This window comes from Lithobates pipiens, unplaced genomic scaffold (assembly GCF_037356315.1).
Source record: "Lithobates pipiens isolate NorthernLeopardFrog02 unplaced genomic scaffold, aLitPip1_a1.2 Scaffold_25, whole genome shotgun sequence".
Lineage (NCBI taxonomy): Eukaryota > Metazoa > Chordata > Amphibia > Anura > Ranidae > Lithobates > Lithobates pipiens.
This window is the reverse complement of record NW_027507787.1, coordinates 170554568-170577345: the sequence shown is the minus strand read 5'-3', so window position 1 is coordinate 170577345 and position 22778 is coordinate 170554568. Positions and strand designations below refer to the sequence as shown.

Here is a 22778-nt window from a genome sequence, read left to right as displayed (position 1 = left end):
CAACAACAAGATAGACAACTTTGTGTCAAGAATGAGGGATCCTCTTGCATGCAGGACAGATGCGTTGGTAACTCCGTGGCATCAGTTCTCTCTGATTTATGCATTCCCTCCTATTCTGCTACTGCCACAACTTCTTTGCAGGATCAGGCAGGAAAAGAACTTGGTGCTTCTGGTGGCCCCAGCATAGCCCAGAAGAGCTTGGTATGCAGAAATAGTGAAGATGGCGGTAGGCTCTCCTTGGACCCCACCATCTCGTCCTGCTATCCCAGGGACCAGTATTCCATCCTACCTTACAAACGTTAAATTTAACAGTTTGGCTATTGAAACCCACATTCTGAAGAATTATGATTAATGCAAGAAAGCCAACTTCCAGAATGATCAGAGTCTTGAAAGCATATGTCTCCTGGTGTGAACCCAGGGGTTGGCGCCCCATGCCATAAGCAGAATTCTCAAATTTATGCAAAATGGGTTAGAGATGAAACTGGCCTTGAGTACCATCAAGGGCCAAGTCTCTGCCTTATCAGTTCTGTTTCAACGTCCACTTGCTTTGCATTCTTTGGTCCAAAGCTTTATACAAGGGGTAACGTGCCTTAATACTCCAGTGGTCTTTCATCTACAAGATATTGTTCTGCCTTACTTTTTTCCCCAAATACCTGCTCTATGGAAGTGGCTGCAGTGAGAGCAGTCAAAGCCTATATGGAAGTGACTGCTCAGGTTCGCAAAACTGATGTTTTGTTCGTATTTCCAGAGGGTTTTAAGAGGACAGGCAGCGTTGAAATCTACCATTGCTAAGTGGATTCGACAAATAATTGTTCAAGCTTATGGTTTGAAGCAAAAGATTCCGCCTTTTCAAATCAAGGCGCACTCCAAGCTATTAGTGCTTCGTGGGCAGTGCATCACCAGGCCTCCATGGCTCAAATCTACAAGGCCACAACCTGGTCATCAGTTCATACTTTCACCAAGTTTTATCAGGCGCATGTGAGAAGGCATGAGTATATCGCCTTTGGGCATAGTGTGCTGCAGGCAGCAGTACAGGGTCCTCGGGTCTGATTACACCCTATGTTGTGTGGTTCGCCTCCCCTCAGATAGCATTGCTCTGGGACATCTCATCAGTAATTAGTCTGTGCCCCATGATGTACAAGAAAGAAAATAGGATTTTTATAACAGCTTACCTGTAAAATCCTTTTTTTTTTTAGGTACATCACGGGACACAGAGGTCCCTCCCCTCTTCTAATACACTTATATTGCTTTGCTACAAAACGGAGGTACCTCCAGTAGGAGGAGGGGTTATATGGGGGATTGAACTTCCTGTCTAGGGTGTGCCAATGTCCAATCACCTAGTGATACCCTATAACCCATCAGTAATTACTGAGTCTGTGTCCCGTGATGTATCTCAAAACAAAAGGATTTTACAGGTAAGCTGTGTGGCAGCACGCAGGTAAAGTCACCTGGTTGTATCCAGGATGGGAAATGTGTGCCCTAGATTCAGGCTTTATGCAGACTTTTACAATTAGAGGGGAAGAGTTAATGAGCCCAGCTGAAGTAAGTGGGCTCATTAAGACCTCTACAAAAAAAAAAACATCATGCTTAGGGAGATGCTCCATCCTGGAACCAGTTTTGTGTTTGTAGAGACTGGGGAGTGTGACACCTGTTCTGTGCGGTGAGTTAACGCCTGTGTGGCAAACCTCTACAACAGAGACAGGGACTGGTGCAGCACAAGGCTGCACTCAGTTGTTAGACAGGGAATCTATGTGTGTATTTAGAGGTCAAGCTGACCAGGATTTATTTTCATGTTTTTCTTTTGTTTTGGCGGATATATTTTTTACTGCATGTAGCATGAATAAACCGCACCTTTTGTTTTTTTTCACCTACAACGCTGTCTGCTGTGCCTGATTTTGTGTTGTGAACCCATCCAGGGGGGTCACACACACCCGCTGCCGAGCTAACCCCTCACAGTTGGTGGAGAATTTTGGCAGTTTTTTTTTTTTTTAAGGCCAGCATGGAGGAGATACTGAGACAGCTGGCTCTAGCAAATGCAAATCAGCAGCAAACAAATGCGGGTTTACAAAGGAGCCTTGCAGCCCAGCAGCAGACAAATGCAACTTTGCAGCAGAGTCTGGAAGCTCAGCAGAAAGCTCACCTGCAGAGTTTGGAAGCTCAGCAACAAGCCCAGCAGCAATCTGAAGCCCGCTTCATAGACCTGTTGCAGAAGCAAGAGCAAGAGTTTTCAACAGCAAATAGAGACATTAATACAGCAACGTCCGCAGACCAATGAAGCAAGTGGTTACAATAATACCGCATCCTTTGGTGTGAGCCGTTTACTGACAAAAATGACTGGAGAGGATGATCCGGAGGTGTTTTTGACCACATTTGAAAGGACTGCTGAAAGGGAAAAGTGGCCTAAGGAGCAATGGGCTGGACTGGTGGCCCCTCTGTTAACTGGGGAATCGCAGAAAGCTCATTATGACCTAGAGCCTGACCAAGCAAAAGACTGTGGTGCTAAAAACAGAAAATATTGGCACGGCTGGGTGTCACCCTGGCCGTCCGGGCTCAGCATGTGCATAATTGGACTTTTCAGGTTGGAAAACCCCCCAGGTCTCAAATGTATGATCTCATTCACCTGAGCAGGAAGTGGCTGCAGCCAGAGACTTTGACCGCACCAAACATTGTGGAACGTGTTATGGATCGTTTCCTGAGAGCTCTTCCTACTGCCATCCAAAAATGGGTAAGCCATGGAGACCCAGAAAATGCAGATAAACTTGTGGATCTGGTTGAGAGGTACTTGGCTACAGAGAACTTGACCACCTCTTCCAGGGACTCACGGACTTTCCATCCTAAGACCAGATCATCCCCAGTGGCGGTTAAGAGGACTCCAAGGGGTGAGGGTGGAGAGAGTGAGAGAGTGGGAGTTCTACCTAAGGTCTGGCGGGAGCAGCCCGGGAAGCCCAGGCTGCAAGAGGCAGCGAAAAAGATTATTTGCTACCGCTGCCGCCAAGAGGGACATATTGCAGCCAATTGCCCAGTTGTGGATGAGCCTATGCAATGTGACTTTATAAGGGAGAGACGTCAGTCGCTGTTTGCGACAGTTGCATGCACTGCCATTCGGGGACCTGAGAGACATTTATGTAAAATGTGTATTAATGGTAGGCATGTTGATGTGTTGCTAGATTCAGGTATCCTGGTAACATTGATAAAAGCTGAATTAGTTACTACAAAGTTCTCTGGGAAGAACAAGGTGGCTGTTATTTGTGTGCATGGGGACACCCGAGAGTATCCTGTAACTTCAGTGTTTGAGACCCCCAAAGGTAACCTCTCTCATCAGGTGGGGTTAGTGTCTCACTTACCACATGATGCTATTGTGGGAAGGGATTTTCAAAAATTCTGGGAACTCTGGGATTGTCCTGAGCCCCCCACTGGTGCCCCTATAAACCAGGAAGATGATCAGAATTCCTCTGGGAGTGGTGAGGACTCTCCTGAATTTCCCTTGTCGGTATTGGCGGGGGAAACTCGAGAAACTGGGGAGGAGCCAACATCCTCAGATGAAAACATGCCATCTGTGGACTTTTCGGATCTTGAAGTTCACAGGGAAAATTTTGCCACAGAACAGTTAAAAGACCCCACCCTAATAAAGGCATGGGAAAATGTGGTGAAAATAGATGGCGAGTTAGTGAACCCAGATAAGACTTGCACTTATCCTTACTTCACTATGGAAAGGGACCTGCTGTATCGAGTGGCTCAAAGGGCAGAAGAAACCATTGAGCAACTTGTAGTGCCCAAACCTTACAGGAAGTTGGTGTTAGAATTGGCCCATGGGCACATTCTGGGAGGTCATCTGGGGGCCGAGAAAACCAGAGAGAGGGTACTGCAGAGATTCTATTGGCCTGGGGTCATGAAGGAAACAAAAAATTATTGTTCCTCCTGCCCTGTGTGTCAAAGGTCGGCACCTATGCCACATTTCCGTAACCCGCTGGTACCTCTTCCTATCATTGAGGTCCCCTTTGAGAGGATCGCAATGGATTTGGTAGGTCCGATAATGAAGTCTGCTAGGGGGCATCAGTACATTTTGGTTATATTGGACTATGCCACCCGTTATCCGGAAGCAATTCCTCTTCCAAATACCTCGGCCAAAACCATAGCCAAAGAGCTATCTCTTGTTTTTAGCCGCGTGGGTATTTGTAAGGAACTGCTTACGGACCAAGGTACACCCTTCATGTCCAGGGTTATGAAGGAACTATGCAAGTTGTACAAAGTGACACAATTGCGTACATCTGTGTATCACCCCCAAACAGATGGGTTGGTTGAAAGATTCAACAAAACCCTAAAACAAATGTTAAAGAAGGTGGTGGATAGAGATGGAAAGAATTGGGACTGTCTAATACCCTATCTGATGTTTGCCATTAGGGAGGTACCCCAAACCTCTACGGGTTTCTCACCCTTCGAGTTGCTCTATGGGAGACACCCAAGAGGGCTGCTGGATATCGCCAAGGAAACTTGGGAAAATGAGAGTTCTCCTCACAGGAGCGTGATTGAGCATGTCGCCCTGATGCAAGATAGAATTGCACAGGTAATGCCAATCGTAAAGGAACATTTGACCCAAGCGCAGTTAGCACAGCAGAGAGTGTACAACCGTGGGGCAAAGACCCGTACTTTTTCCCCGGGGGAAAGGGTCTTGGTGCTAGTCCCTACGGCTGAAAGCAAATTTCTGGCCAAATGGCAAGGTCCATATGAAGTAATTGAAAAAATTAGTGAGGTGAACTACAGGGTTAGACAGCCAGGAAGGCGAAAGCCGGAGCAGATCTATCACGTCAATCTGCTGAAAGCCTGGAGGGATAGGGAATCCCTAGTCGCAGAGACTTTGTCACAAGCACAGCCTGAGTGCTTAGTTCCTGAGGTTGGAATAGCAGACACCTTATCGAAACCCCAACAACAGGAGGTTAAAGAGTTTGTACTTCGTAACAAAGAGATTTTCTCTGAGCTTCCGGGACAAACATCTGGCGTAGAGCATGACATTATCACCCCGCCAGGAGAAAGGGTAAAACTAAAACCTTATAGAATACCAGAGGCCCGACGGGAGGCAATACGTGGGGAGGTTCAAAGGATGCTGGAATTGGGTGTGATAGAGGAGTCCCAGAGTGACTGGTCCAGTCCTATCGTACTAGTGCCCAAACCTGATGGGAGCTGGCGGTTTTGTAACGATTTTCGACAATTGAATAAAGTTACAAAATTTGACACCTACCCTATGCCGCGTATAGATGAGTTGATTGACCGGCTGGGAACAGCCCGATATATGACAACTCTTGATCTCACCAAAGGGTATTGGCAAATTCCCCTGGCCGAGTCGGCCAAGGAGAAAACTGCGTTTGTAACCCCATTCCAATATAAGAGAATGCCGTTTGGGTTACAGAATGCACCGGCAACATTCCAGCGGAAAATGGATAAGATTCTGAGGCCCCATCAGAAATATGCTGCAGCTTACCTGGATGATGTGATTATCCATAGCACAGACTGGGTCTCACATTTGCCAAAAGTACAAGCAGTCCTAGACTATCCGGGAAGCTGGGTTTACGGCCAATCCAAAGAAGTGTACCATTGGACAGGAGGAGGCCAAATATCTTGGGTACACTATTGGGAGGGGGGTAATAAAACCCCAAGTCAATAAAGTCGAGGCCATACAGAGTTGGCCACGTCCCAACAGCAAGAAACAGGTACGAGCCTTTCTGGGAATCGCTGGCTATTATCGACGATTCATTCCCCATTTTGCTTCTCAGGCTGTGCCCCTCACCAACCTGACAAAAGGGAAAGAGTCTGTTATGGTTAAATGGTCCCCAGAGGCTGAAGAAGCATTTCAGTCCTTAAAAACAGCCTTATGTAGCCAGCCAGTGTTGTACTCACCAGACTTCTCTAAGGACTTTGTTGTACAAACTGATGCATCAGACGTTGGGTTAGGAGCAGTGTTATCCCAGGTCTGGAACGGGGAAGAGCACCCAGTCATTTACCTCAGCAGGAAGTTGAAGTCCCATGAGGTAAATTACGCCACAATTGAGAAGGAATGTTTAGCAGTGAAGTGGGCTCTAGATTCCCTTCGGTACTATCTGCTAGGTAGGCACTTTGACCTGGTGACTGATCACGCTCCTTTAAAGTGGATGGCTCAAAACAAGGAGACCAATAGAAGGGTAAATAGGTGGTTCCTGGCCCTACAGGAATTTAACTTTACAGTTAAGCATCGCCCTGGTGTTAAAATGGGGAATGTGGATGCTTTGTCTCGGATACATGCGTGTCTGACTGCTTGTGTTACAACCCCAAGGTTGAAACAAGAGGGGGGGGGGTATGTGGCAGCACGCAGGTAAAGTCACCTGGTTGTATCCAGGATGGGAAATGTGTGCCCTAGATTCAGGCTTTATGCAGACTTTTACAATTAGAGGGGAAGAGTTAATGAGCCCAGCTGAAGTAAGTGGGCTCATTAAGACCTCTACAAAAAAAAAAAACAGCATGCTTAGGGAGATGCTCCATCCTGGAACCAGTTTTGTGTTTGTAGAGACTGGGGAGTGTGACACCTGTTCTGTGCGGTGAGTTAACGCCTGTGTGGCAAACCTCTACAGAGACAGGGACTGGTGTAGCACAAGGCTGCACTCAGTTGTTAGACAGGGAATCTATGTGTGTATTTAGAGGTCAAGCTGACCAGGATTTATTTTCATGTTTTTCTTTTGTTTTGGCGGATATATTTTTTACTGCATGTAGCATGAATAAACCGCACCTTTTGTTTTTTTTCACCTACAACGCTGTCTGCTGTGCCTGATTTTGTGTTGTGAACCCATCCAGGGGGGTCACACACACTCGCTGCCAAGCTAACCCCTCACAGCTGTTATAAAAATCCTACTTTTAGCTGACTGTTAGGGGCAGCATGAAAGCAGAATGAACCATTTCCGATTTGTACCTCAGATTGCGAAGCTGAAACATCAGCTTTTTCCTCCACAGAGGAATAATCGGTTTGTTTTTCCAGATCGTTTGAGGGCAATACCTCATCCTGTCCCCACTGTTCCGCTGGTAAAGGGTTTGGAGTGGGAGAGAGGGCTCTAGCACGCTTCCTATCCTCTTCAATGGAGGATGCGATTAATGCAGCTAATCTTCCTTCTAAACCTTGTAGGGCAGAGGAAAATACATCAGTCATGTATACAGGGGCTGAAGTGAGACAAGCAGTTGCACCACCAGCTGGTTCCAATGACTCTCTGGCTTGCCATGTCAGGTATCTCCAGAGGATGACAATGTGGCGGCATGACTGGGGTTTCCAGTGCCTGGGTGTGGTTTTGGTGCCTTAGTAGTAAGCCTTGAAGCCATAATGCAAAGCATAAAAGCAGAGGAACTCTAAGAACTGTTCTCATTTATCTGAACAAAAGTAGGAAACAATAGCAGCATAGACTGATCTAATGTCAAACAAAGTATTTTCCTGTACTGCAATGCCTGTGTAAACCACTCATGTGCACCAGCACTCCTGTGTCCCGTGGCAGCCTTGCTTCAGCTGCTCGGACACTGTCTGCTTCCAGAGTATCAGGCTTACACCTGATAAAAGCTGATTGCTGTGCACCGTGTGTTTGTAAGGATGCCGAGTCCCTGCACGGCACTGATCACTTAAGCCACGCCCCTTTCCCTCCCTCCTTCCTCTGTCAGCCTCATGCGAGCATGCGGCGTCCCGACAAACAAATCAGAGGAGGAGGAGAGGAGAGGAGGCTGCAGCCGCACTGTGGCATGTCTCCTTGACCTTACAGCTTATGGCAAGTAAATGTCCTTTAGCTAGAAGCCACCTCTTAAGGGGGGGTGGGTTATACAGAGATAACAGCTTTTATGTTAACATAACATGTAACCCCCAGCCACTCAGTTTACCCAAATTGAGGGAGAGGAGAACCCCCTCCAGCTGCTGAGACACACACCTTTAGCACACATTTAAACAGGGTATACACACTCCCTCTAGGAGTTTTTATTTTTTTATTTTTTTAAAGGCATTACAATATAATTGAAAGAAGTGTCATAGGTGGACTTTGCAGTTGCTATGCTTTCCTCTTACCTTTTCCTCGCTGCAGGATGTAAACAGACAGATCCAAACTTCACCCATCACGGTGGACAGCTTGGTTTAAACCTTCAAAGACTGTGGCCCTTTAGTAGGGTTGCACTGCTTTGGACCTTGTATAGCACCCCTCAGAACAACTTTAGGTAATGTAGCAAGACCAAAAAGTCCTGGTTCCTAGGGTCTAGCGCTCAAAAGGAGCATTACAGGCAAAACCTCGTTCTTCTATGCGAGGCCCGGGTACCACAGTGGCGGGATGGATTTGGTTGTGGAGGCTTTTTAAATCCAGCATGGATCCCTCCTGGAGTGCCTCAGAGCACATCTTCACTCGTGCCAACACCTCTAGACACTGGCGAAAAAACTGAGGACTCCTGGAAGGAGGAGGGGTATATAGGCGAGTCGACTTCCTGTATTGGGTGTGCCAGTGTCAGCACCTGAAGGTAGCTATAACCCATTTAAGTAAATACTTGAGGCTCTGTGTCCTATGATGTACGATAAAGAAAAAAGCAAGGGAGGATACAGTTTGTGCTTTAGATTGTATTTTTTTGCTTTTGTGTGTATTCTGTAAATTAGCAGTGTCAGATTAAACTCGAGGACCCTAGGCAGTTGAAACGCTGGGCTCCACCCCCTTACAGGTTTCTCTTGTGCACACTCTAGTGGGGCAACATTGAACTGTAGTAGTGTATACATTGGCTGCTAGCGGCAGATAACCATCACTACTGTACATTACATGTATGTAGGTTACACCAAGATTACTTTACCCAACTGGCAGCAGAAAGATGATGATCTTTTAAGAGACAAATGATTGTGAACCTGATATCTATGGTTTATGTACAAAGTTATCAGTTGCCTTACATGAATACAGTATTTTCTCTAGCGTCTTTAATGTAAAATTTTCATTTGAGGTTCCCTTTTGTAAACAATTTTGAAGTCATTGTAATTGTTTCAAGATCAAATCAATTAGCTTGATCCGTTGTCTCGGGGGCCCTGAAATGTCTTGGAGCCCATACAGTGCCTTGAAAAGAGTATTCATACCACTTTTCCACATTTTGTCATGTTGCAACTAAAAACGTAAATGTATTTTATTGGGATTTTAAGTGATAGACCAACACAAAGTAACACAAATGTGAAAAGTGTGGCGTGCACTTGTATCCAGCCCCCTGAGTTGATACTTTGTAGAATTCCTGTTCGCTGCTATTACAGCTGCAAGTCTTTTTGAGGAGGTCTCTACCAGCTTTGCAGAGTGACATTTTTGGCCATTCTTTGCAAAATAGCTCAAGCTCTGCCAGATTGGATGATGAGCATCTGAACAGCCGTTTTCAAATATTGCAGCAGATTTTATTGTTTAGGCTCGTTGTCCTGTTAGAAGGCGAACCTCTGCCCCAGTCTCAAGTCTTGCAGCAGACTAACAGGTTTTCTTCTAAGATTGCCCTGCATTTGGCTCCATCCATCATTTCATCAACTCTGACCAGCTTCTGTCCCAGCTGAAGAAAAGCATCCCCACAACATGATGCTGCCACCACCATGTTTCACGGTGGGGATGGTGTGTTCAGGGTTATGTGTAGTGTTAGTTTTCCACCACACATTGAACTTTTTGGCCTAAAAGCAAAGTGCTATTTTGGTCTCATCTAACCATAGCACCTTCTTCCACATGTTTTCCGTTTCCCCCACATGGCTTCCAACAAACTGCAAATGGGACTTTCTTATGACTTTCTTTCAGCAATGGCTTTCTTCTTTCCACTCTTCCATAAAGGCCAGATTTGTCGAGTGCATGACTAATAGTTGTCCTGTGGACAGATTCTCACACCTGAGCTGTGGATTTCTGCAGCTCCTCCAGAGTTACCACGGTCCTCTTGACTACTTCTCTGATTAATGCTCTCCTTGCCCATCTTGTCCGTTTAGGCAAACGGTCATGTCTTGGTAGGTTTGCAGTTGTGCCATACTCTTTCCATTTTCAGATGATGGATTGAACAGTGCTCCGTGAGATGTTCAAAGATTGGGATATTTTTTTATAACCTAATCCTGCTTTAAACTTCTCCACAACTTTATCCCTGATCTGTCTAGAGTGTTCCTTGGCCTTCATGATGCAGTTTGTTCACTAGGGTTCTCTGAGGGCTTCACAGAACAGCTGTATTTATACTGAGATTGAATCACACACAGGTGGACTCAATTTACTAATTAGGCGACTTCTGAAGGAAGTGGGTTCTACTAGATTCTAGTTAGAGGTATCAGAGTAAATGGGGCATGATACAAATGCACACCACACTTTTCGATATTTGTAAAAAATGTTGAAACCCATTTCTTTTTTCTTCCACTTCAAATTTGTCGATCACAATATCCCAATAAAATACATTTAGGTTTTTGCTTGTAACATGCCAAAATGTGGAAGATTTCAAGCAAGGGGTGTGAATACTTTTCCAAAGCACTGCAAGCATCAATTAGCAGTCCAATTGGTTTTATGTGACTATTTTGACTTTTGCTTACCATGAAACAAGTTTACGGAAAACAAAAAGCAAAACAAAACCACCCCCACCTCACAACCTTCTTTGGAGTCTTCCAAAGAAAAAAAAGATTGCAGACAGGTATTGTTTTTCTACCAGAAGAGACATCCAAGAGGTCTATCATAAATGTCCCCCTGCCAGCCAGTGGGTAATGCGATTTGAGCCACTCATGTGATGTTCAGACCAAATACAACCTGCTCTGTGTGTTACTGCAGTGCGACTCCCGTGGGTATGCGTGGTAGTGATGTCACCTCAGACTGGCCCTTCAAGCAGTCAAAGATACCACAACTAATATTATGACTTTAACCTGCAGTGGGCCCAATTTTAAAATTTATCTATAGGATTTTACTACCGCTTTACGACCATTGCACCCTCAGGCATCTTACACAACCTTCATTTTTACTTCCTCCTTTGCATTTCAATTAAATGTTGAAGTTGCAGCAAAAAGTTGCTGTCATTTTTTGGTCATCTACAACCCTGGAAAAGTTACTAAATATGTATTTTTGTAGTATTACCTGGGACAGAAACCACCCGCTCCCTTCAACTTCTAAGCTGTAGTCGCCCTTGGGTTCTGGCAAATCCAGTCTCTGTACCACCAGCCGGTTTTCAGGACCCAAGTCAAGGTTACCAATATCTCCAGTGCTGCCTTTGACCTTAATGGTGTGCTGTGAATTTGGAGTGTACAGCAGCTTTGCATAGCCAGCGATAGCCTTGAGAGCGACAACCGTGTCCTAAGGGATATAGATTAATTGTTATCCAAGATATGGAACAAAAAAATAATAAAAAAAATCACAATCAGAATTAAAATGTACAGTTAAACCCATACACTGCTTTTTGGACTTCCACAACTTATATAAATTACCTGTGTAGATGAGAGCCCTCCACGAGAGTTCTGCTGGCGAACAAGCCACAAGGCAATCTGCGCCATTGTTGACATGTCTTTTTGAGCAGACGATGCTTTTGTGCCCTTTACTGGGGAATGCTTCAATTTCCTGATCTCTTCTGTCATGCTTAGCAACACGTAAGCTGTGAGCTGCACCTCAGCTGGGGCATATATAGGCGAGAAAAATGGAACTGGCCGTAAAGAAGGCATGTCTTCTCTTTCCCAGTGTATTGTGCCATCTGTAAAGAAAGGGTCAGTGTAAATGTAAAGACAATTGCGATGTATAGCAGCAGTACAGTGTAGTAACAGGATTTATACTGCAGCACTCTCCTAGTTAGGCACATTTTGTTTTTGGCTCCACTGTAGTGGTCGAACTGTTGGGTCTGATCAAGACTCCTGAGCCCTGTGTGAGCATTTCCTCCTGCCTGTAGAAGAATCTTCCACGGGATAGGGAGCGAGATTCAAATGATCATTCCTTGGCCAATCCCTGGAAAGGGGTGTCCTAAAGGCGGCTGGGGAGGTGATAAATGTGCAGGAAGCCTAAGCATATGGTTCCAGTCTCCTGGGGCGTGGTTTTCCCTAGAATATTGCCAGAGAGACAAGAGATTGCTTCTTGGGCCTCAGCAGTATTTGGACTAAGGGCTTGAAAAGAATTGCCAAAGTAGTACCCTTGCTGAAGGGCACTTTCAGAGTCGAGGACTGAAAAAGGCGTCAGAGAATTTTCTTGAGGATGCTGGTTGGCAGACAGCAACAGGGACATAGAGTAGAAACTTCACTAGGACTGATAGTTGGGCAAGTGCTAGAGGGGAACCAGTTGCCAGAGGTTGCTTTATGGGCTGCTGTTGCAGGGCAGGCAACTACCTAGCCATACTCTGCTACTCCCAGCTGAGCTTGGGATGATTAGCTGAAAGTTTGTCCTACTGCGATTATGGATTGTTCTGAAGTATCCTGTGACCCTAAATCCATCCTGTTAAGTTCTTCAAAAAAGAAGAAAAATAAAAAGCATACCTTTACAATCACTTTAAGTGTGTTCTAGGCTAAGTCAGGGTGTGTGCAAGAGGGGAGACTACATACAATCTGCGAGTGTCCGGATCTTGGATAGCATGGGAGGCTAGACTTGTTTTGTGCGGTTTTGACCTGAGACCCCTGCATGGGAAAATCTTTATGTAGGTGAAAAAACACGATCAGGAAAGCCCTCAAACATTCTCTGGTGTTTAGAGTACATCACTGCAAGCTTACTGTGTGACGCTAACCCATGAGACATGGGGTTTACATACTGTTGGATTAGATTCTATTCTGTTGCAAGGCCATTCATTTTAAACAGTTGGGTATGCAGTATACATGTTGCTGAACAGTAGATGAAGCTGCCCTTTGCACGAGGGACACCGCTGTGTGGTAGCTAGTGTGCAAATTCCAATGGATTTTGATTTGTTGAGGTTGCCATTTCTACTGTCCAAGCAGGCTTAAAATTTTATAGAATTTAAAAAAAAAATTCTATTATATAGTATATTATAATATAAATACACAAATACATACACGTCCTTAGGGACAGTTCCCCACTTCTCACACTTGGCCTTACAATAGCTTGCCTATTGGCCTCACAAATGGCCACAATTGGATAACAAGGAGTCAAACCCCCATAGATTTCAACTGGTTTCAGTGCAAAATTCACAAACATTACATGCTGGGCAAGATTTGGTGAACTCTTTGCAAAGCAAACCTGGCCAAGTTGACCTATCCCTAGTGATTTTTGAAGTATCAAGAGTTTTAAAAGGCTTTTAAGGGTGTGCAAAAGTAGAGGCCAACTTTTATAAAAATGTCAACGTAGGCAAAATCGTGTTACCATGTCACCAGAATAAAACTCTGCCCATCCCTAGCTAATAGATGCTGGAAGAAGAGTTGAGATTTTTGTTCTTAATGACCATTTTAAAACTGTACCTTTAACTATTGCTTTCTTCATGAGTTTGGCCATCAGGGGATCTCTATATTCTGAAAGACCGGCCATTGTGAAGGCATTCAGCATGAGGACTTCATTACCAATTTTTTGGTCAGTGGTTGATGCATTCTTTAGACAAGCCAAAGCCCCTTCCAGCAGAGTTTTCTGGAAAACAATGAAACATCATGTACAGAAGGCCATCAGTTGTTAAAAGTTCAATGCAGAAGACAAACGTGACTGGTGGATTTAGATGACTTTCCATTGCTGATCATAAAACAAAAGTGTATCTAACTGGCTTTAGATAGAGTAGATTGATTTTAAGGCTGGGTTCACACTATTGCGAATTGGATACGGATTTTCTCCGCATCCAGTTCCTATGTCAGGAGATTGTGACCGGCTCCGGTGTGAATTGCACAGAAGGCCCGTGCATTTTCTGGTCCGAATTTAGCCAAACATTTGGACTGAAATGCTGAATGGAGATGCATTGGGCCCCCTGCTGTGAGCCACTCCATGCTTAGGTGTGAACCCAGCCTAAAACTTTTGTCGGGATCTATATTGCCATTTGTCGGCATGCTCCTTGTCCTTGGTGGAAAGGCAGAAGGAAAAAGTAGTGACAAATGAGGTCATTAAATGGCTGCTTCTCATTTCACTGTCCAGTCACAGGTGGTGGGGACAAGACCTACAAGGTTTTTTTTAAAAGCCATTGGACATGCATGGTTTGTTTTGTTGGGGCTAAATAATTTGTATTGAATGTTAATAAAAAGAAAAAGCAATAAAATAAAAATAGAAACAATAGACCTCACCCACAATAAAATACCACACCCAGCAACAAAAGATCTATCCCAGCAACAGATCTCCCAGTCATAATCGATAGACCCTCCAGCAGCCAGCAACAATAGACCTCCCTCAACGGTAAATCCCCATCAGCAACATAAGACCCCCCAGCAACAGACCCTCACACAAAAACATATCCCCGCCAGTGACAATAGAGCTCTCAGCAGTCAGCATCAATAGATCCTCCAGTACATGACCCCACACCCCTTCCTATTATATACATTCAGTGTTTTGGACGTCCCAGAACTGTTTCCGCTGAATCCGGGGTTTAGTATCACTTTAATTACTGCATTTACAACCAATATAAAAACTCTTTTCCCTAAAAATTAGGCCAATTATAGCAATCACGCCTTCTCTGTTTTGTATTGGATGATTTCTTACCCCCAAGCTATATTTGGACTCCATAATTGCAGTGGCAAGGTAAGCTGTGAAATAAATATCGTAATCTAGGTCCTGTAAAGAAAAAAAAAAAAAGATTTTGTTAAATAGTTCTCAACTACAATGGGGAGCATATGCAAATACATTTATACAGTATATCCCTTTCATGCCTAAGCCAATTTCTAACATTGGTTGCTTACAAATTAAAAGCCATATTTTTTGCTAGAAAAGCCATCCAAAATCCATCTATACACACACACTTTTTTAGCAGAGACCCTAGAGAATAAAATGGCGACCGTTGCAATATTTTATGTAACACGGTATTTGCACGGTGGTCTTTCAAATAAAATTTTTAGGGAAATGACACTTTCGTGAATTGAAAAAAGAAAAAAAAAAAAAGAAAACAGTAAAGTTAGCAACATTTTTGGATAATGTGAAAGACTATGCTATCCAGAGTAAATAGATACTGAACAGGTCATGCCTTGAAATTGCGCACTCGTGGAATGGTGACAAACTATGGTACCTAAAAATGTCCATAGGCGACACTTGAAAAAAATGTAACGGTTACCAGGTTAGAGTTAGAGAAGATCTTTTGCTAGAACTATTGCCCTCACTCTGATGATCACGGTGGTACCTCACATGTGTGATTTGAACAATGTTTACTTACGTATTCGTTTTCTTTTATGCGTGAGCACGGGGCACTTTAAAAAAAAAAAACTTTATTTTATTTATGTTTTTTTTTTTACATTGTCCCTAAAAAATAAAAAAAAGTCTAACAACTTTTATTTGTTGTCACAAGGAATGTAAACATCCCTTGTAATAGTAGTAGGTGGTGACAGGTACTCTGCACTTAAAAGTATTCAGATCACCAAAAACAAAGATTTTGAATACTGTATTTTTTTTAAGTCGGCGCCATTGGCATCTGAGTAAACCGGAAGTGACGTCGCTTCCGTGTTTTTACATAGGAGACTTGATCGAAAAGTTATTTCTGGCTTTGTTCCAGTCTCAGCCTAGCCTAATGCAACAGTTTGAATCGGACCTAAATTGACCTTTCTCATTTATATCCAAATATTTAGAACTATAGTGTCCCATCCATATGCTGGAACTTTTACACTTTGCAAGATAATTCTCACTTTCACACCAAGCACACAACTGTTCAGTCAGCTTCCTCTTTAAGACAGTGTAGAGGAATTCTAAAATGTGTTGTAGTTGGCGAGCAATCTTTCACACATTGCTTTCTTTTTAAACAAGCATCTTATTGGTGGAAGAACATATACATTTGTTTGACCTGGGTTGTGAACACGCTTCCTTGGGGTCTAAAGCAGCCATTTTCTAGCCTCTGTGTGTTCTCCAACCAGATGAGACTCTGCTGCTGTCTGGTTTCATCAATCGAAACGTATCTCTTGGCTTGCTCAAAGATATTAAAGGTGTACGCAGTCAGCCTGCAAGAAGCACAAGGTGGCAGTTAGGTGGAAAGAAGTCTAAGACCAGTCCGGGTATTCCTCACCTAAATTTAAAAACGTTTATTTTGCTAGAAACGACTTAGAACCCCCAAACTTTTTTTTTTTAAGCAGATGCCCTAGAGAATAAAATGGTGGGCATTGCATATTTTTATGTCACACGATATTTGCACAGTGGTTTTTAAAATTCCAAAAAAAAAAAAAAATTTGATTTTAATGCACATAAAAACCCCACCACAATATAATACTCAATTGTTTGGTACAATATAAAATATGAATGCTTTAAAACTGCATCAGTCCGTGGAACAGTGCCAAATTACGGTACTTAAAAATCTCCATAGGCAACACTTTAAAAGCCTTTACAAAATTACCAGTTTAGAGATGCACGAGGTCTGGAGCTAAAATGATTGCTTTCACTGACGTTTGTGGCGATACCCCCACATGTGGTACGATCGCCATTTACATATGCGTGTTGGACCTACGTGCGCATGATCATAGGGGAATGGGGGCACTTTAATTTTTCAATTTTATTTAACCTCATCATTAACTTTTTTTCTCAACTTTGCCGTTACAAGGGATGAACAAGTTCCCTTACGACAGCTGGGGCTGTGACAGGTCTATTAGACCCCAAATCTCTCCTCTGGCCTCCAATGCTGCCGCTCAGATACAGAGGGTCTGGCCATCTGCTTCCTTGACCAGTGACACCCAGGTAAAGAGGCTGAACAGGAAGTGACAAATCCTCATTGCTTTCTGATGCAATAGTAGGAGGAACAAAATCCATTTCTCCCAGTTAAAGGGTTAAAGTGGTGGTGGCGGGGGCACCCTTCTACCGCTTGTAAAAATATTGCAGCGGCTCGTTAGCCACTCATTACTTTTACCTTCTGCAGAATAGCCAGACCTAAAAGAGCCTATCTTGATCATTGCTGCAGCAATGACTGAAATATCAACCTTCCCATCTGAGGAGGTTTATGAATGTACCCTGGAGTGGAAGTGGTTAAAAGGTTTTAACAAGCAGCTTTGCAGGCTCATGGGAGATATCGTGTTAGATTGTGAGCAGTCGAGAATAAAGATTGGAAGGGAGTGCTGCTATTTATTGATATACATTTGTAACTATCAAAGCTGCAGTTGCGCTTGTAGGATAAAAATTAAGGCCTCTTGAGCCCCCTCCCTAGAGAGCCTTGATTGATGGGGGCATGGCTAGGTGTCTGACAATGGGAATGATTGGTTGTAACATGGGGGGGTGGGATAGGCCTGAGCTCAGGGAACGTGTGCTCCAGTCTTCCAGTAGAGTCTGTTGGAAGAGCTGCTCACCCTCCCGCCCCCTTTTTCTTCTGTTATGGTATGTCACAGCTTTCTTGACCTTGCCAGCAGTTAAAGTTGCTGTAATGGGCTATGCCCTTGATGGAAAATTGGAAGTAGGCTGTCTGTCAAGCACTTATGGTAAGGACAGGCCCCACTACCCTCTTGGTTGAGTGCTCACATTAGGACACTGACTGGCACTGGTTAAATAGGTTCACATGTTATGTGTTGGAATTTATTAATGGACTTACCCTTTCCAACCTAATGGTTGTAAGTGTCTTATTTAATAGGGTAAAGGGCAAGGGTGGTGGGGGATTTGATCTCATTGTGTCACGTTAATTGGGGCCTAGGCCTATTGCGCCTCAGCAGTCATGGCGTTTCATGACAACTTAAAACTTTTTGAGCTCATTAAGCTTTTGTGCTGCAGTAATGTGCACATGACCATAGCACAAGCATCCGGATTTACCACGTTGCATTTTGAATGGCATCTCAACCCACAAAGGCAATGCATTGTAGTTCAAAAGGGTCATGCACCCCCCCCCCTCCCCCCCATGTTCTTTGTGTTTGTTTTCTTAGAAAACAGCGACAGCCTGAATGGAAAGGCCTGTCCCCTACCAGCTGGGCCAAAGGGGTTGGCAGGAGGGGCGGCTATCCTGGGCACTATGGTTGCATATGAGGTGGAGGGCACCGCAAGGAGATTGAGGGGGGGAGGGTTGTGTTGGAAGTGGGTTCTAGGAGTGATGATTCAGTGATTCAGGAGGATTTGTGCTTGGGGGGGGGAATCAGGAAAAGGATTTGTCCTAAAAAGTGATATGGTGGTGGTGGTGGGGGGGGGGGGGGTTAGGATATTTGTGCTAGGAAACTTTGTGGGGGGGGGGGGGGTGGATGTGGAGGCTTTGTGATAGTAGGTGTGATTGAAGGGTATTTGTGCTAGGAGTGGGTGGATGTGTACTCTGAGGGGAAATTGGAGGAGGATTTGTGCTAGTAATGGCTTTTTCTTGGGTGGGGGGCATTTAGGGGATTGAGGAGGCGGCGCTTTCTGCTGGGGAGGGGGAATTTCAGCAGGGGGGGTTAATTTGTAACTAGTTGCCATCTTTGCCCTGGACTCTAGATGACCTTGTCCTGGCACTGCCTACCAGCATGGTATAGAGAATGACCTATGGTCCTTGTGTGGAAGCAGTGGTCATTCTTCAGAGATATAACAACCCTTGAGGAGTCAGAGCCGATTGAGGAGCTCTAGCTCTGAGCAAGGGGTATGTTGAACCACAGCAAATAGACTACTGCTTCCACACAGAGCCAGGATCCTCTGCAGCATGCTGGTAGGGGACAAGCTTTTCTACTCAGGATGTGGCTGCTTTTTAAAGAACATTAAACAAGTTGGCAGTTAGATTTTGGCATCTCACAAAGGTTCTAGGCATTACAAATAATCATCATTACCATGAATTGGATTGAGGGGAACTGCGGAACACTTTATAAGCTGGTCCACTGGCATATCCAAGTTGGCGATAATATCCTAGGTAAATTAGAGAGATAGATTAGAGAGCTAAATTAAAGCAGTTGTTCACCTCTTGGAACAGGTTACATGTTACACCTGTATTTAGCAGCTGCAGCCTCTCCCCTTTTCCAGCCCTTTCTATGACAGTGAGCGCCCACTGTCACCGACTAAAAATGAATAAAATAAAAGCAACTGTGAGGGGCTCTGCCCACATGTCTGCATCATTCATTTACAGTTTTCTGTAAATGCACAAACTACAAGTCCCATCAGCCTTTGAGGCTGATGACTTGTAGTTCTGAATGGACTGCGTGGGCGCTGATGAGCCACCCATATTGAGGTACAGGCTAAAGGCTAGTCAGACAGGCTTGTCTGCAAGAGTTTGGCATTGCACCCCTGGGCGCCCAACGAATGTGTAACAGATTCCACTACCATTTTAGTAGTGCATTTTACATGGCTCTGATGCTCACACCAGAAAAGATTCATAATAAAAAAAAAAAAAAGAAAAATGATGTTGTCAGGTCTAAGACCATTCTGTCACAGGTCTCAGCCATTGGTTTCAAACCAATGATTGGGAATCCATCAACATGGTTGGCGATTATGTAGTCACCATGACAGCCAAATATGATCAGATATTTGTTTACAACCGAATTTCAAGCCCCCAGATGGCACGGTGCCTCTTCCCCTCTGCACATTCATTGAACACAAAGGAGGTACAAGTTAGAAAAAAAAAAATTAGTGTGTAAAACACACTAAACACTTTGTCTATGGGTAGGGAATGCAATAGGGTACAAATAAATGCCTTATATGCCCAGAATGAAAACATAATGATTGATCGTCAATTTGGTCACAGAGTTATCAAATCAGGGACATTTGGGTGGTATGTGAGCATCTCTGGTCATAAACGGGTTAAGCCGACCACATTCTACAAATTCTGATTGCATTTAGTTTTAAAGTGGTTGTACATTTTTGAAATGAAAACTGAACAAAGCATCTCTCTCTATAGTGTGTACTTGCATCAGTCCAATGTACCTAGTGTGGTTCCTATCAACACGAGTCCCTTCTGACAGATCATGTTGACACCAAAGAATGTCGGGAGATTGCCCCGGCCTGCCACTGTCATCAGGAATCTCAGGCTACAGCCCCAGGTCCCGCCATTCCCACCTCCCAACACATGGAAGGGGATCAATAACCTCTGCTGTAGGGAAGGGGGATGCATTTCCTCCACTCAAGTGACCTGTTGGCTCATCGTGTGCCGCTCAGGTAGGTACCTCCGCATCTGCTGCTGAGTGGCTCTCGCAGTGGTTCAAAAAAAAGACTAATGACTAAGCTCCAGGGGGCGGAGCAAAACCCATTGGGGGTGTGGCCTGGTCGGTGTCCAGGCGGAGGTTGCCACTATCCACTTCCATGTGCAGCATCAGGGATTACCCCTTTTTTTAGCCCTCCACTCAGGTCTCAGATTACACTCAACACTTGCTATGCTGTGATGCCAGATACTTGCCCCCGCCTGCTGGAGTTGTAAAATAGCCGTGTATCTGTGTTTGGAAGTCTGTAGAGAAGAGGGCTGCAGATAAATATGTATAAACATATATGGGAGGCTTTGTTTCATCACCTGAGGCTAGTCACTTCAGTGGGTATAGGTAAGGGCTTACAACCACTTTATATCGAATCTTAAAAATGACTTTAGTTTAATGTGTTGCGATTCTGCATGAAAATATTTTCCCCCTGGTTACATTGGCACCACTTAAAACAAAATCTACCGCTTTCCTCCTGAGGCTGCTGCCAGCTGCACCACTGACAACTTATGAGATACAGGGGGAAAGGAGAAAAAAAAAAAAAAAAAAAAAAAAAAACACAACAACCGGAGAGACCTGGCAAAGTGAGGAATTGTGATCAGTGGAAGAGAAAGGTCATCACATAAAATGGTACATTAATATAATATGGTTCACTTTGAGAGTGTCTATTCTTACCCTCCAATATGTACCGCTTTCCCTTCTCCAGGATTTCATTTGTTAGCTGGCCTGTGCTGTTGAGATAGTCAAGCACATATATAGTGGGAGCCACTCGTGCCAGATTTTGTTCAGCACATCCAAAGGGCTTCTGCACCAAATCCTGAAGGCTTGCCAATGGGAGTCCAAACACATCACCTAGACAGAGAATATATTGAGATCGGGCAAATATGGCAAGATATCCGATTCAGAACTCTGACCAAGTGCATAGCAGTAAAGACTCAAACGCAGTGAAGCACCCTCCCAGATCAGTTGCTAGAAAGGTTAGGTAAATTTTTGGCTCCCGTATAATTAGTGGAGATGTTTGTGAATACTTTGGGCTGTTCTGGGCTTCACTGGCTGCAGGTTTGATTGCTTTCCCTGCCTTCTGACGAAATTCAGAATGTAGTGTGCTGGAAGAGGCAAACCCAGTGTCTGAATATTTATTTAGTTGGTCCCAGTAAGTGTCTAGGGAGTGCATAAATACTTTGGAGCCTGAGGCAGCTGGGCCTTGTCCAGGAGGAGAACTTTATAGCCCGAAGGGCAGTGCAGCTGAAGTTCTTACAGGAGCTCAGAGGTCCCAGCTATGCTAGAGCTTGGGGGCCAGTTTGCTGACAATTGCTGGAACTGACTAAGGGATTTCACTGATGACTTGGTCTGGAGAGTTCAAGGGAGAGATGTCTTGCTAATATTGGAAGGAGGCATCCATATATCCAGGGAAATTGTGAGTACAAACCTGAGTGTAGGATCACAGTAACTGTGTGTTGCTACTATGCCTTGTGCATTAGTTTCATAGCTTGCTCAGATTGAGAAAGTTCCTATAGTGCCTCAAGAGTCACTTGTTCCCTTAGCTGCTATTAGAGTGATTTAATTAAGACGCTCCGCCAAAGAGAAGAGTGTCCTCGTACTACTATACAGGGTTTTTGGAGTATCCCACAGATCCCCACACCCCATCCAAGTTCAATTTGCAATGCATCAAAAAGACTAATCCGTAGACCGTTCATTTAGCCAGAAAAAGTGACTGTAGCTGTGTGCCTGGCTGTCCCCACACTAGTTTGGGAGAAATACCTGTAGCAATTAGTGGCCCTTATGGCGGTGATCGCTACAGCAGGATGGGACGTTTTTGTGGAAACTTGTGGGATTAACGGGCAATAGAGGCTGGACCAAGCCTTGGGTTTCAAGCTGGTCCCTAATCAATATAAGTGATACGCATTGATAGGTTCTAGTTCCTGCACCAGCCTACCAAACAACCATAAATTGTTCTACAAATTGCATAATTTGTGACCGTTGATACAAATGGCATAGGAAATGTGACTGGTTCTACAATAGAGTTACCAGATTTTCTAAATTAAATCCAGGGATACCCTACTGACTGGTCCCACTTTTAACCAACCATATTCCTCAATATAAGGACCCCCCCATTCATAGCCACACCTAACAAATCACGGCTAAATTTTTAAAGGGCCTCAAATTGGTCAGCAAATAATCAAGTAAATATAAATTAATTTAAAATAAGATCAAGATACATAGTTCAGACATAGAACTTGTAGGTGTAGCTGGGAGTGGACTACAGCCATCTGTGGTTCTGAAATGTCATCTGACCAATAAATAAATGCTGGGAGATGTAAAGAACCATGGTCCTTTGCATACATTTTATTTAGCCCACAACTTCTATACATGTGATAGACCATGTAACTGGTTCTGCGTTAGCCTAGATGTTCTGCCTAGTTCTACAACCAACATGGATCACCACGTAACTGGCTTTAATTCTGTAATTTTTATTATTCCTTTTATGTGAGCCATCCACATAGCAACCAGGATACACCATTTCTAAAGATTAGCTTTGTTAGAATAGTATACTGTAAAGGAAACTAATCTAGGGCCGAAACAACGAATCGATTAATTCGCAACTAATCGATTATGAAATGGATTACCATTTTCATAATCG

General features: G+C 44.1%; 1 protein-coding gene across 1 annotated transcript in view; it reads right to left on the bottom strand.

Annotated features, from left to right (window-relative positions):
• Positions 1 to 22778, bottom strand: part of LOC143929796 (ovostatin-like) — a 201808-nt gene that overhangs the window by 46178 nt on the left and 132852 nt on the right. Inside the window, exons 24-30 of the mRNA XM_077453773.1 lie at positions 20813 to 20989; positions 18788 to 18863; positions 15880 to 16033; positions 14595 to 14666; positions 13382 to 13544; positions 11423 to 11682; positions 11076 to 11291 (exon numbers count right to left, since the gene is read on the bottom strand). Of these exons, the coding sequence (XP_077309899.1) occupies positions 11076 to 11291; positions 11423 to 11682; positions 13382 to 13544; positions 14595 to 14666; positions 15880 to 16033; positions 18788 to 18863; positions 20813 to 20989 (1118 nt within the window). The remainder of the gene's footprint in view (positions 1 to 11075; positions 11292 to 11422; positions 11683 to 13381; positions 13545 to 14594; positions 14667 to 15879; positions 16034 to 18787; positions 18864 to 20812; positions 20990 to 22778) is intronic.